The sequence below is a fragment of the Rattus norvegicus genome, chromosome 10, assembly GCF_021556685.1.
Source record: "Rattus norvegicus strain SHRSP/BbbUtx chromosome 10, alternate assembly SHRSP_T2T, whole genome shotgun sequence".
Classification (NCBI taxonomy): Eukaryota; Metazoa; Chordata; class Mammalia; order Rodentia; family Muridae; genus Rattus; species Rattus norvegicus.
Window position 1 is genome coordinate 105222352 of NC_141543.1, and position 15139 is coordinate 105237490.

The window sequence follows — 15139 nt, forward strand, 5'->3', positions numbered from 1 at the left end:
TTTAAAAAGTGGGGAGCACACGACAGGAGTCTTCATCCTAAACACCCTTATTCCTCCCCTCCCTGCCTCCCTCCTCTCTTTTCTTCGTGTGTAGCATACATGTACAATATGTATATGGGGTATGTGCATATGTGCATGTTAAGTGTGCGGGGACCAGAGGGGCATGTCAGGTGCCGTGACGTAATTTTCTCCCACGTGTCTTTCTCACTGAGCCTCAGCCTCAGTAGGCTGGAGTAAGCTCCAGTCATCCCGTTTCTGCCTCCCACAGTGCTAGGCTTAGAGGTGCGCACATATGCAGCTGTGTCCTGCTTTTGGGTACGGGGATTTGAACTCAGGTCCTTATGGTTACGCAGCGAGTGTTCTTAGCTCTGAGTCCTCCCCTGAGCCCTCCTCCTTGCTCTATTTCTCAGCCTTCCATTTCCTGCCTCAGGACTCTGCTCAGACAGCAGCATCCTTAGGCACCAGGCCTCTTCCCCGTCTCAGCCCTGTACCCAGCTCTGGAAATAGCTCCTGAGGTGAGGCCTTACAGGTGGCATCAACTCCCCGATGCTGTCATCCTGTCTTATAAGCGTCCCCTCCCCCTTTGCACGGAGTACCTGACAGTCACTCTGGGATCGTGGGTCACTCCACACACCATGGAGGCCTGGGTGCCCTTGATGACACTCTGGTCCTGCGGGGGTTTGGTGATGCGTGTCCGGGCTGTAGGACAATAAGACAAGGTGCCGTGAGCAGGGATGTGGGGTAGGGGAGATGCTTAGTGGACAGGGGTATTGGGCTGGCCCTGTGGTAGGGCCTGGCAGGGGAGGGGCTCACTAGGGCTGTACACCCGGATGTTGGGAGAGGATGAGCCTCATATGGTGACAGGTGTGTGTCACATAAAAAGTCCCAGAAGAGTGAAGAGGACAAAGTGTCCCAGGGACGCTGTGCTTCTTGGAAGTCACAAACACGGGGAGGACTCAGAACCATGGAGGAGACAGAAACTGCAAGCTCAGAGTGACCAGAGCCACCAGACCAGCTTGTTGGTGACAGACAAGGTCTAGCCTCTCATTCCAGGCCCTAGGGCCTAGCCTGGAGAGGTGGCCATAAACCTGCATGTCTTGGGTGCACACCTCAGGTGGAAGGGGCTTGAGGGTTCTGCTGGCTTCTCTCCAGGCTGATGGCACTCCGAACAGACGAGCTCACCTCAGTGGGCCTCACCTCCAAGCCACTAATGTCTTGGCTGCTTTCTCAGCAGCACAAGGGTAGGAGAGGGACCGTGATGGAGTGATGGACACTGTCTGGCCCGCAGAGCCAAAAATATTTACTTTCTGGCCCTGGGTTGATTTCTGCCCTAGAATATACAAGGCAGCCTTTTTTTTTTTTTTTATAGTTCTCTGGACTCTGTCAAGCATGGCATGGCCTTTCCATCCAGTGGCCTTGCTGGCAGGGACATCACCTCCTGGTTCCTGGCTTCTGAGTTAATTTGTCATCATTCCCATGACGGGAAAAGCCTTGGTCCTATCAGCAACACAGTATGCAAGGGCAGATGCTGGCAGCCCACCCCTACGGATGGTCACTCACCCCATACGACCAGGTCTGCAGAGGCCTCGTCTACTCCCCGAGAGTTGGTGGCCAGACAGGTGTAGGTACCGGCGTCCGAGATATGGGTTGGGCTAATGAGTAGGCTGCCAGACTCCAGCAGCGTGAATCTGGGCAGCTGGACAGAGCCACTGGCTAAGATTCGCTCCCCTGAGGTGACATAAGGAGTTTTTGGGATATCAGATGAAGCCTTGATATTTGCCCCAAATGCTCCAGCTTTGGAAGGTCTCAGGCACCCACCCATCTCTGGAAATGTTAAATGAATTGTTAAGTGTTAAAAATGACAGGCTGAGCTGGGGCTTGGTGACAGGCTCAGGCTCACCGGCTCACAGGGCAGCAGTATCCTTTCTACTATGGTTTCTGCCACTCCTCCACCCACCACTATGTCTGCCCTTCTCCGGATGAGGCCGCACTCTGTCTGCTGTGGCTGCTTGCAGCCAGCCAGCCATGGCCTGCGGGCAGCCCCACTTGGGTTGGGGAGAGGAGAGGGGAGACAGGCTGACAAGGTGATGACAGGCATCTCAGCACAGGACAGGATGCTTCCGGAGAGAGTCACCTTCGGGAAAGCTGAAGAGGTAAGGGATGGATGAAGGGTACAGCCGGGCTGTGCAGGGGAGGTGTGACATAGGGAAAGATATACATAGAGAGATAGATGGATAGGCAGATAAATAGAGACATCATCAGGTCGGGACAGACAGACCTCTTGCTGGCCTGGGAGAGACAGAGACAGAGAGACAGAAGAGCAGAACAATTTGGATTGTGAAAAATGGGTGGTACAGTGTCCAGCCTCTACAACTGTACATGGGGAACTCAATCCCGCTCGCTCTGTAACTTAAGAGTCGAAGACTTTCCTAGACTCTCACGTGACTATGTCCTCTGAATGACCATCCCGCCTACCTTTCTGCCAAGTGATAGCAGGCCGTGGTGCCCCTGAGGTCTCACACGCCAGTACCACTGACATGCCGTCAATCACCGTGCTGTCGAGGGGGCCTCTGGTGATGTTAGGGGCGATGCCTGCAGAGGGATACAGCAGCGGGATCTGTTGGCGATACCTAGGAAGATCTCCAGCTAGGGGCTAAGATCTCAGAGCCTACAAGACAGGTCCTCCCCTCCACCAGCTCGCCCTGGTGTTACAGCTCCTTCTGCAGGGAGGCCTACGAGAGGTCCCCAGGTACCCGTCAAGAGAGTTCTGCCCTCTGGAACACCCACTTGGGGGGAGCTGAGGACGCAGAGGGACGCTCACACCCTCAGTGACAAAGTCATTGGGACCTGGTCCATCGGACACACACTAGTTGGTGCAAGGATGAGCAGCCGAAAGCCTTCTTAGTGCTGGGTCTCCCGAAGCCTGGGTGACCCCTCTGACCTGAGGTCAGCAGATGTCAATGGGAACTGACTTTTCTCCAAGGGCAACAGTGGCTCCAGGACCCATGCAGAAGATCATGAGTGGGCAGGGCACTGCTGAGGGGATGTGACGAGCTGGTGCCGCACGGGATAGCCTCTCGGAATCCCACCACAGTACAGGTCCACCCTACCGTGCTCCTCAGTGGTGAGGCGAGTGTGGAAGGATGCTGTGCCTCACAGGGAGGCGCAGAGGCAGCCCAGGGGAGGACACTTACTGGTGACAGCCAGGTAGGTGGAGGTCTGGGCCTCGCCAGCTGCATTGTGGGCAAAGCACTGGACCATGCCGGTGTCATCGGGCAGCAGGCCGCTGATCTGCAGGCCACCGTCGCTGCGCTGCTTGAAGCGTGTCAGCTTCCCCACCTCCACCAACGCGGCGTCCTTGTACCAGGTGATGGAGGGAGGCGGCACCCCTGCGGAAGGCGAGGGCTGCAGTCGGCCATTTTGTTCCACCTCAGAGTCTGCAGGAGGTCCTAGGGTGCCTTGCTTTCTAGAACGTTCTCATAGTCATCTTTCTTTCTTTTTCTTTTCTATTAACTTTTTAAAATATAGGACGAGTACGCTGTAGCTGACCTCAGACAGATCAGAAGAAGGTATCACAGATGGTTGTCAGCCACCATGTGGTCGCTGGGATTTGAACTCAGGACCTCCTAACCACTGAGCCACCTCTCCAGCCTCCTTTTTTTTTTTTTTTTAAAGAATTATTTATTAGTTGAGTACACTGCAGCTGTCTTCAGACACACCAGAAGAGGGCATCGGATCCCATTACAGATGGTTGTGAGCCACCATGTGGTTGCTGGGATTTGAACTCAGGACCTCTGGGAGAGCAGTCAGTGCTCTTAACCGCTGAGCCATCTCTCCAGCCCCGCCTTTTTTTAAAAATGGAGTATGTTCTTTTAAAATTCTCAAAAGATTTGTGATAAACTTTTTTCAGAAAATGGGAGTTTCCTAGAATTGGTTTCCTGAAGAGATGCTTCACTGGGTGGTTTTTAGAGGGAAGGTTTGTTATTATTACTGTTTACATTTTTATTTATTATTACAGGGAGGGCGTGCGTATGGGGGCCAGAGAACAACATTGTGGGTTAGTTCTCTCTTTTCACCTTTATGTAGGTTCTGGGGATTGAACTCAGACTGTCAGGGTTTTCGGTAAGCACCTTTACCCAAAGAGACATCTCATCTGTCCCTATTACTAATGAGTTACTTCAGACAGAGGCAGGAGGACCTCTGAATTTGAGGCTATCCTGATCTACACACACACACACACACACACACACACACACACACACACACACACACACACAGAGCTTCAGGACAGCCAGGGCTACCCAGGGAAACCCTGTCTCAAAAAAAAAAATCAAACCACAAACAAACAGACAAAAAAGAAAAAAGAAAATATTTCATTTTAAATTATGTTTGTGTGCACACCTGTATGTGCACACACACATGTGTACATGTGTGTGCATGTGCCTGTGTGGGTGGCTGAGGAAGCCAGAGGCATCCAGCCCATGCAAAGCTGGAGCTTTAGGTGGTTGGGCTGTGATGTTCCTGATGTGAGTGCTTGGAACGGAACTCAGGTCCTCTGCGAGCACAGCGTGAGCTCTTACCCTCTGAGCCATCTCACCAGCCTCTGTTAAGCTTATTACTTTAAAGTGTATTTAGTGTGTGTGTGTGTGTGTGTGTGTGTGTGTGTGTGTGTGTGTGTATTCTTCTTATATGTATGCATGTGATTGCATGTGTGGCTGCCGGTCACAGAGTTCAGAACAGACATCTGGAATGATGGGTGCTTGTGATATAGATGGGTGTCGGGAGCCAAACCCGGGTCCTCTGCAAGAGCAGCAAATGCTCTTAACGACTGAGCCATCTCTCCAGGCCCTATTGTTATTTTTGAGACAGGGACTCATGTATCCCAGGCTGGCCTTGAACTCTCTAGGTAGCAGAGGATAGCCTTGACTTTTTTTTTTTTATCCTTCTGCCTTAATCTTCCAAATACTGTACTGCAAAGGGTGCATGCTGCCATGCCTGGTTTATGCAGTGCCAGGGATTGAACCCACGGCTTCATACATGCTATCAGCTGAGCTCACTCACCATCCCTGTATTCTTCAATGCCTGCTTCTACTTTCTTCTTTCTCTTCTTCTTCATTCTCCTCCTCCTCCCATCCCCCCTCCTCCCTTATTACTATTATATTTTTCAGACAAGTCCCTGCTCTGTAGCCCAGGTTGGCCTCGAACTCGTGTCAACCCTCTTTCCTCAGCCTTCTGAGCAGGGATGGCAGATGTGTGTCTTTAGTTTTTTACTGCAATGCTCGGTGGTTCAGCCTTCTGTGTCCTGTGCTAGCCTCCAAGAGCAGTGCCCAACCCCCCTCACCCCTAACCCTGACAACGGAGCTCAGGTAGAGAAGCAGGCAGAGGGGCCTCTGTTCCTCGGGAGGTCCCCCACATCCCATCTCAGGTCTGCACACAGGAAGATGGAGTTCTCCATCTTTTGACCTGGTTCTTTCTCTCCATTGGTGTCCCTCCGTCCCTCCCATGCTCCCCTTCGCCCTCTGCCTCTCTGCCTCTGCTCAGGCTTAACTTCCCTAAGGGTGCTGTACACTCTCCAGAGGCAGCCTCAGCTCTGCGCCACCCACTCCCCCCAGCTCCCTTCTACCCTGCATTCAGCCATCACCGTGTTTCATTCATTGTATGACAACAATTCTTTGCTATTCATCGCAACATGATGGGGGGCCAGCCAGGGTGTGGTTTACGAGATGGACGGCATGTCATGATTTAATTGGCAGCCTTGTTTCTTTCTTAGTGGCACATCAAATAATGACACATCCCATTGCTCATGGTGTTTCCAATGAGATGAAATAAGGCATCTTTGTTTATTGGCTTCTTTCTCTCTTTGCAAACACGTACGTTGGAAAACAGGAGGGACTGGGCTATGTGGTCCCTCTGTAAAGTCAGCCTGGTTTGCCCCCCTTGGGTGGCCGAGAACGAGAGACCCCCTGAGGTTTTGTGACAGCAGGGTCTACCTGCCGCCCCTCTGCTCTCACGGGCCTCTGCCCAAGGGTCTGAGAAGAGCTACAGCTCCACAAGCCTCTACTGGGGCCACATCAAATCCCTTGCTCAGGATTCTCTAGTCTCCAGACAGCCTGGACTCAGCAATCCTCCTGCCTCAACCTCTAGATGCGCCACACTCCACATGATAGCCCTTTTTTACCCCTCTAACCCCCTGGCTATCCTTTAGGCTTGATGGGGGCAGTAAGGACAGGAAACTGTGACAGAGGGATAAGTAGGACTAGCAGAGGGTGAAGACCAAGCCAGGCAACCCCCTCCCCACCTCACATGGGCTGAGTGGATGGCACCTGTTCAGGTGAGACACACCAAGTCTGCGGATGCTGGCAAAACGGTGATTCGACATTGTCTACAACTCTCAAATTACGGGCAATTTGGGTCTGTCACCTGTCCTGAAATTACGGTAATTTGGACTCATTTGTAACTCTGGAGTTACGTGGGTTGATTTGCAGTCTGAGATTACGGTAATTTGGCTGTTTGTTTCCCGGGTGCTAAGCTCCTAGCCAGCCTGTCACTGCTTAGCAACACGTGGTCTGGGGAGAGAGGTGGGGCTTAGAGAGGTTGAAGGTCTGGGGGTCTCTGTCCCCCACACTCATGCCTCTGTGTTACCTTTGGCTCGACAGGGGATGTCCACCACCTTCTCCATCTCGGCTGTGATGTGTCTCTCAGGCTCTCTGACAAACTGAGGTGGCTCTGCAGGGGAAGGAGCGGGAGACAGGATTAGAGGCCTGCTCCTGCTACTGTGGGGATGGCATCTTGCCACACTGCTGTGATTGCTGCCCGTGCCCTCCCTCTGCCATAGCAGAGGAACCCCATCGCTTGCTCCGACTCACCCAGCACGGAGAGGTAGGCGCCCCGGGTGACAGGGGCCACGCTGCTGCTGCGTAGCATGGCTTCGCACTCATAGTAGCCGGCATCGCTGACCATGGGGTTGGTGATGGTGAGCCTGCGGTTGTAGTCGCTGATGCCATTGGAGAGCAGAGCCCCGTCTTTCTTCCACACAATGTGCAGCTTGATCAGGGGCCTGCAAGGTGAGGCAGGGGGGGCAGTTGCTTTCAGTCAAGGGCTTCTGGAAGGACCATGGGGATGGGGCACACGTTGGGAGGAACAGGGATGCGGTTGTCGTTGGCATGACTAGCTCCCCATCTGTAGAATGGGGGCAAGTATAGTGGCTCTGGGTGGTCATGAAGATCAGTCACGGAGAATGTTCCCAACGGGGCCGGACACAATAGTAACTGCACACACAGCCCCGGGAGAGCCAGGTAGCTGGCCTAAGTTATTTGCTGAGCTCTCCGTGGGCAGCAAACCTTCCCTTCTTTGAATAGGTGACTTGGGAGGAGTGGAGGATTAGGAGAAATGGGAAGAACAGATATGACACAGACACAAGGGCAGATAGGCAGACAGACAGACAGACAGACCCATCCTCACCTTCGAGAGGCAAGGAGCACGTGCACCCCTTCCCACTATCATGGGCCTAGGGAACTGGTTCGTTCCACCATTCCTTCCCAGCACCTAGTGGTTTCTAAGGACGGGCCTCCCTCCGTGGAGCATGGCTGCAGGATTTCTCAGGCTTTAACACACATCCTGGCCAAGTTTTCCACCTTGGTGAAAAGACTGGGCTCTGTGGAGTACGCACTCATAAACAGTGCTCTGGGGACCAGGCTGTCCTGGAATCCTCAGGGGACCTTGGGACCACAGTCTAATTCCATAATGTTAACAAGTCATTTTATTCTTTATAGATTACCCAGGTAGGGAGGGCTGGGGTCAGTACTCTCTTTGCACACCTTATGGTGAGGGGGGGGGGTGCTGGGTCATACCCATTTTATAGATGGGTAGACTGAGGCCCATGGTGGGTCAGGGAGCTGGGCCTCTGGGGGAGCTGGCTTCGGCCAGCACCGCTACTGACCTTGTGGGTGACTGGGGCAGACTGCCTGCCCTCTCTATGCAGTAGGGTCTTGACACTTGTATCATGTTGAGGAAAAGGAGGCTGTGTGGGATGCTCTTACCACACAGCCCTCTTAGGAGGGGCTTTAGGGACAATCTAACAGTCTCCTCTGTGAGGGACTGGAAGGCGCAATAGTGCCTTACAAAGTTCATGCTGTGTCTGCTCTGTTCACCATCTTCCATATACAACCCCTTCCTTGCACCCCACATACAGAAGAGGTCTTCTCTGAGGGACAATCTTCCCCTCTTTGGATGGCTTGGTGTTAGAAACAGTGTTCCCCTGTGGCCGCATAGCCTGGGCTAAATCTGGTGTCCAGTGGCTCACCACGGCTGGCACTTTCCTCTTTTGCACATACAGGAACAAGAAACCCCGTTGAGCTTGCTTGCTGGTGCTCTGGATTTGCAATGTCCACCCGTACCCCCACCCCACTCCCCTCCACCCCCCAGATCCTCATTGGACCCCGCGGCTAGACTTTGCTCAAAGAGGACGGGGCTCCTGTGGGCAGTTCTGGTAAGGGATCAGTCAAAGATGCGTCATCTACCTGGCGTTGGCCACACACTCCATGGTCACCTCGGAGGTCCCAGCCACAACACTGGTGTTCTTGGGTGGGATGATGATGGTCGGTGCGATGGGGTCAGCCGGCCCCCCGACATCTGAGAAGATGTGAAGCGTTAGGAGGGTGGAGTCAGAAACCCATCTCTGCCTGCCCACGTGGTACAAGGAGACCTCACCCCTTAAGGCACAGAGTAGGTAACCCCGTATGGGAAGTCCCACAGCTGCCCCTCTGGACAGACTTGGGATGGCTTTAATTCCCCTGCTCATGAGTCCAAGTGTCAGGGAGCTCTGGAAGGTCCGCTGCTCTCAAAGGCCTCGGACTCCACCTGCAAGCAAGTCAACCATGCCGATATCCGGTCCTACTACCATCAAAATACTCCCTCTCCCCTAAGTTTACTTCACTGATCTACTTCATCATCCCCCGGCCCCACGCATGCGTACGCCAGACCTCACACTGTCTACACTGAATACAGTGGTGTTCCTCCCTGTTGGAAAACACAACGGAAACAGCCGCCATCTTCCCCAGTTCAGCTGCACCTGCTGGGTTGGAATCGGGTCCACAGACATTGGAGATTCCCTTAGAGAAGGAAGGGGCGGGGCTAAGATCCTGCTTTTTGCAATTAAGTCAAATTTCCGCAGGCCTCAGGGTCAGGGTCTTTGGCGGTGGTAGAGTCTTCAGGCTTGGCAAAATTAACTGATAGAGGCTACAAGGTGGAGGAAAACCATCATCCACGTTGGGTGATGGCCTTCCAATATGGCTGCTTTGGGGTCCTCAAGCTCCTGTTAGCAACCCCTCCCAAATGGGTCTAGTAAACTCATTGATTCCCCGTGTGGGGGTTTGAGTGAGAAATGCCCCCCCCCCCGGCTCACGTGTTTGAACCCCTGGCCCTCAGTCGGTGGCGGTGGCGCTGCTTGGGGGAGGTTATAGAACTTTTAGGCGGTGCGGCCTCCCTTACCTTTCAGTTTGCTCTGCTTCATGTTTGAGTTTTAAAGATGGGATGAAGTTTTGGCTCTCTGCTCCAGCTGCCTGCTGTCAGGCCTGCCTGCCGTTTAGACTCTTCCCCTGAACCCATACGCCCAAAGTGTTGGACCAGAGCAGCGAAAAGCAACTAACAACCCTGGGGGACTTTGGTGGAATTGTACTTTGGCTTGTCACTGAGGCTTTATAACGAGGGGGGAGACTTTAACATCTCTTCAGGGAGGGGAATTCTCCTAGAAGTCCCCGGCCCTGGTTCAGGGTCACCCAGCAGCCGTGGGTGTGGCTTCATTTAGAAATAAGAGTCTTTGTAGATGTAACTGGTTCAGTCGTGGCTCTCTAGCCAATGGGGACAGCATCCTTCTGCTAAGGGATCACGGACTCCAGAACAAGACCCAAGGGGAGAAGCAGAGCAAAGGCAGAGGTGGAGACTAGAGCCCAGAAGGATGCCGGCTTCGAGGAGTGGAAGGGGCTGTGGAGACCCCTTAGAGCCCTTCCAGGGGGAAAGGGGACCTTATGACTCCCTGATGCCAGATTTTATCTCCAGACCCATGGGAGAGTCTGTTCTCACAATAAGCCTCCATGTGGTGACATGATGTTAGGGTGACCTCAAGCTATCTAGGTGTTGCCATGGAGGCGGAGACCGTGCTGGCTCTGACCGAGTTGTGTTTCCTGGTGGCTCATATTGTGGGGCCCTAATGCTGATATGATGGCGTTGGAGGTGAGCCTGTAGAGGCTGTGAGACTTGGCTAGGCCTGTGGGCTTGTCCCCCACCATGGGATTAGTACCTTCAGTCTCTTTCCTTCCTTCCTTTGTCCCTCCCTCCCTCCTTCCCTATCTTTCCCTCCCTCCCTCTCTCTCTTTCTCTGACTCCACCTCTTCCGACTCCACCTCTCCCGTCTTCCCCCACTTCCTCTCCTCTTCAGCCACACGAGGACACAGTGAGTGGGCAAGCAATTGTGTCCCAGTCAGGAGCCATACCCTCACCAGCCCTGCCTAGGGACTCCCTGACCTGGAATCTCTAACTGCAGACCCGTGACGGTGTCAATAAATGCAGCTTAAGACTGGACATATGTCTTTGTCCCAAGCCTCTGAGCTGATGTTTAGTCCTGGCGGCCACCATGTCTCAAATAGGAAACAGGCACATGGTGGTCAGTAGTGCAAACACCCTCACATGCGTGACTGAAGAACCGTGGTGTAGCCGTTGTCATTGCCCACCTCCGTGGACACGGGATGAAATGAGAGAGGGCTTTCGTGAACAGGCTTATGAAATAGAAGGCAAAGAAACACCCTTGCTGCGGACAGGGTGACTTCTTGGCCTTTCTGTGTACTCTGGGCTCTTTCAGAGGTGCCTGGCTCCTCTTGCTGGGCCAGCATACGCCCAGCACTGCCTACAGTCTTAGCATCGGCTCTGCATCTCTTCTGGGCTCTTAAAATACACTGGGAGAGAACTTTTCTCTTGTGTGACTACAAATCTATCTAGTTGGCTTCCTTCCAGGGCTCTTTAGAGCGAGCGGGCTGTGACAGCATTCACAGGTGTAGGGTGACGGTCTCGGGGGTTATCCTCTGTGGGCCAAGAGATACATTGTATCTTTGCAGCCATTGTGAGCCGCTCTGCCCGACCCCTGGGAAGGTTTCCTGGCTGAGCTCTAGGCCTTGTTAGGAACAGCCGAGGAAGAATAGGAATAAAATGTAAAAATAAAGGAAAATGAACGGGCGAGAAGGCATCATATAAAGCAGAGTAATTGCAACAATATAAAGTCTCATGTAGGTGCTATAAAGTGCGATCGGATTGAAAGCTGCTGATATAGCTGAATCCATAAACGTGTGCTCTAAGTTGTTTATTACATGCCTGCGCGCAGGTACCGTGGCCCAGATTAATGGGCCACACTGAGGAGACAGACCGTTAGAGTCTGAGCCGGTGCTGTTGGCCTGATAAACAGACAGCCGGGAGGAAGGCGAGCTGTGGGGAGGTGGAGATTAAATAAGGAGGGCTGTTAGTGTGACACTGGGACCCCTTGGAACGTGTGGCCGGGTTCAGGCAGCAGCCTGCAGGACTGGAGGGGAGTCGTGATGGTGGAGGACCCTTGGTACAGGGACAGAGGGTGGGCCTTAGGAAAGCCTGGGCCTTAGGTATGATCTGTGCCAGGAGTTCCCGGGGTGACCTAGACAGGTGACTGTATTCAGCTCAGTCTGTTTTCTCAGGGACAAATCTGGAATGAAAATCATTACTTGGAGCTGGGGACATAGCTCACTGGGTTGAGTGTTTGCCTCACGTGCAGGAAGCTTTGGGTTCAATTCCCAATGTGGTAGCGAAGAGAGGCAGCAGAGGTAGGGTGTGATGGTGAGCATGGTGGTTCGAGCCTTTAATGCCAGCACCTGGGGGGTGGGGAGGGCAGAGGTGGGTGGATCTCCGTGAGTTCAAGGTCAGCCTGGTCTATAGTGTAAGTTCCGGGCTAGCCAGGGCTACATAATGAGGTCTTGTCTCAAAACAACAACTGGACATGGTGGTACATTGTAATCCCAGGGTGCACAAGGCAGGGGCAGGAAGATCAGGAGCTTAAGGCTATCCTCAGCTATATATTGAGTTTAAGGTCAGCTGGAGCTAAAGGAGACCCTCTCAAAAAAAAAATATCACCACCAGAGCCAGGCCAGTTGCTGCAAACCTGTTATCATTGCTACTTGGGAGGCCGAGGCAAGAAGATAGGGACTTCAAAGCCCACCTGTGTAGCTTAGCAAGAACCTAGTCAGAAAAAAAAGAACATAGCTCAGATATAGCTTGTTTGCCCAGTATTTGTGGGTTCTGGGTTTGCTTCCTAGTACTGAAACAAAACAAAACAAAACAAAAAAACAAAACAAAACAAATGGTACACCTATCGGGGTAGTGTGAATTTAGGTTCCTGCTCAACACATCTTGCTTGGTGGAGATCAGGAATGGGGGATCCCCTACAAGGAGATATGGTAGGATCTGTCCTCCTGGGAAGGAGAGCTGGGAGTCTGGTTGGGGACTTAAAGATGCCTATGCTGAGGGCTGGAAGGAGGCTGGAGTGGAGCGGCTCAGCTGGTCTAGCATGAGTGTAGAATTCCCTGCGCATAGTAGGGGCTCAGTGAAGGATAGTACTTCTCCTGGCAACAGCCTACCCGTGTTGGGGGGAGCTGTCCCCACCACCTCGAAGCTGAGTGTCAGACCCTGGGTTACTGAAAAGTGGGAGTTGTAGGACTCAGCCTTTGGGGGCTAAAGCAGAGCCTCAAGCTGCTGGAGATGGGAGTATGGGTTCATGAAGCTGTAGGCTTGAGAGGTATTGAGAGAAGAGAAAGAGAGGTAATCTATAACAAAACTATGTGTGCGAGGGTGTAGACACCACAGCAGTGGTCCTCAGAGATAAGGGGTGGTGGTGGCAGGGCTCATGGTCTTGGCTTGTTCTCCCTCCCCAGACTGCCCTTTTCTGCCTGCAGGAGGAAGGAGTTGGTGGTTCGAGCGAGTGCTTTACCCACACGTGTCCTCAGCATCACTCACAGCACAATGCTAATACCAGGCCAGAGGTGCCTTATGGTAGGAAGCCCAGTTTCTGTCCCTGCCATGGGGTAAAGCAGATTTGACTCAGGGATGTTGGGTTGGTTTTGGTGGCTGAGGAAATATAAGCCCAGCTGCGGTAAGATAACAAAGCCAATGGGGCAGAGTGAAGAAGTGTCATGATGGTTGAGAAACTGGAAGCCTAGAGATGGGGCTCTTTTAGAGAGTGGTGGGAAGCCCCAGGGAGAACTGGGTTTCGAAGGGAGATGTGTTTGGATTTTGTCAGACTGAATGTTTGAGATGGTGATGGATGGATGTCTAGATGGGTGTCTAGGTGGATGTCTAGGTGGGTGTCTTGATGGGTGTCTAGGTGGGTGTCTAGGTGGGTGTCTAGGTGGGTGTCTTGATGGGTGTCTAGGTGGGTGTCTAGATGGGTATCTAGATGGGTGTCTAGGTGGGTGTCTAGGTGGGTGTCTTGATGGGTGTCTAGGTGGGTGTCTAAATGGGTGTCTGAGATGGAGATGGATGGATGTCTAGATGGATGTCTAGAGTGTCTGATGTATGTTAGTGACGGTGATGGACAGGTATCTGGATGGCCGGAGAAGTCCGGAGGCGCCAAACTTGGAGCCTCCTGGTGCGGACTTGGCATCAATTCATGAAATTCAGGAGTGAAGGATGAAGGCCAAGCCTCGGATGCTGGGCTTTCTCACTTCCTGGAACAGGAAGTGGTGGTAGTGGAGGACCCATGAAGGGTGCAGAATGAAGGCTGCAGGATTCTATGGCTCAGGAAATCGGGCCAGGCAGGGGTGAGGTGGTGGGGTGTCTAGGTGATGGTGCAGGGGGTGGGATGCAGGATGGGAATAGGCTAGGAGAAGCAGGTAAGCTGGGGTGGCTCTGACAGAGGGGATGGGTATCTGTGACCTTCTGTAACAGCAGCTTAGGAGGGAGTTTTCCTTCTGATATGTGAAAACACAGTGGTGTCTAGGTCTCAGGCTTTGTGGTTAATGAGCGTGGGTCCCAGGCCTGCTTTTGCCGGTGATTTGGGAAACCCACTGGGAAGTGCGTGACATTACTTCTTTGGCCAGTCACCTCAGTTTTTGTCACCTATGAAATGTGGATCACGGGAACCAGCAAGATGGTTAAGCAGTGAAAGGGCACTTGACGCCAGGCTTGAGGATCTGAATTTGATTTTCAGGACCCCCACGGTGGAAGGAGAGAACTGACTCCTTTAAATTGTCTCTTACTCCCAAATGTGTGCTCCCCTTTTGTCCCCAATAAACGTAGTAAAAAGTATGGATAATGACAGTCTAACCATCTGTCAGGGAGGACAGCTGTAGCCATGGCACCAGTAACCGTCAGAACTCGGAGAGCCTTAGGCACTGAGGGAGCAGGCAATCTGTCAGTGGAGGAGAACAAAGATGGTGCCCAAAGCCACCAGGTATGGTGTGACTCACCTTTGTAGGACACACCTGGATACCCTGAGGCTGGAGAGCTGTCGTCCTGAAGACTTCAGGTCTTTTCAAGGAAGAGCTAAAGGTCCTTTGCTGCCCACTGGCTCCTGGGGCCGGGTGAATTGTACTGAGTCAGTCAATCTTCTGTGACCAGGTTGTGGTGTGGGACAGCCCGGACACCAAAATGCAGGTGTATGCTACATTCAATTCATGCTCGAGATAAAGGCTTAAGGACAACCCTCAAAAAACCCTAAGCAAAGAAGCCAAGGCTTCTATGGGGACCCAGCTCTTGCTTACGGGGTTCCTGCCACCATTTGGGGTGGGGTGGGCAAGACCTGGCACATGGGAGGGGCTGTTGTGCTGAGGTGAATTAGGCCCTCACAGCCATGGCTTGGATGGAGAACCAACGAGGTGGCTCTCGAGCATATGGGCCGTGATGCTTCCTGTAGTACTAGGATGCTATGACGACCAGACCCTCAACAGTTAAGCTGTGACCTCACGGGCAAACCCAGACAGGGAAGGCATCATTCTGAGAACTGGTAGCAAGAGACAGGGCACACACAGAGCTTTTCGTGTGTAAGCCATGTTGGATCTAGCATCCCCAAACTATCTGTCACATGGCCATCAAGGCCATCATGGCCTCTGTGTTCCCCTCCCAGCTCTGC

At 52.9% G+C, this 15139-nt stretch overlaps 1 protein-coding gene and 1 long non-coding RNA gene across 4 annotated transcripts in view; one reads left to right on the forward strand and one right to left on the reverse strand.

Moving 5' to 3' along the window:
• Positions 1-15139, reverse strand: part of Sdk2 (sidekick cell adhesion molecule 2) — a 276864-nt gene that overhangs the window by 86582 nt on the left and 175143 nt on the right. For both annotated transcript variants that reach the window (NM_001413325.2, XM_087573277.1), the window contains 7 exon segments: positions 597-699; positions 1561-1728; positions 2476-2592; positions 3195-3389; positions 6643-6726; positions 6867-7057; positions 8520-8631. In NM_001413325.2, the coding sequence (NP_001400254.1) occupies positions 597-699; positions 1561-1728; positions 2476-2592; positions 3195-3389; positions 6643-6726; positions 6867-7057; positions 8520-8631 (970 nt within the window).
• Positions 1-15139, forward strand: part of LOC102547853 (uncharacterized) — a 90080-nt gene that overhangs the window by 60695 nt on the left and 14246 nt on the right. The gene's annotated exons all lie outside the window — the stretch shown is intronic.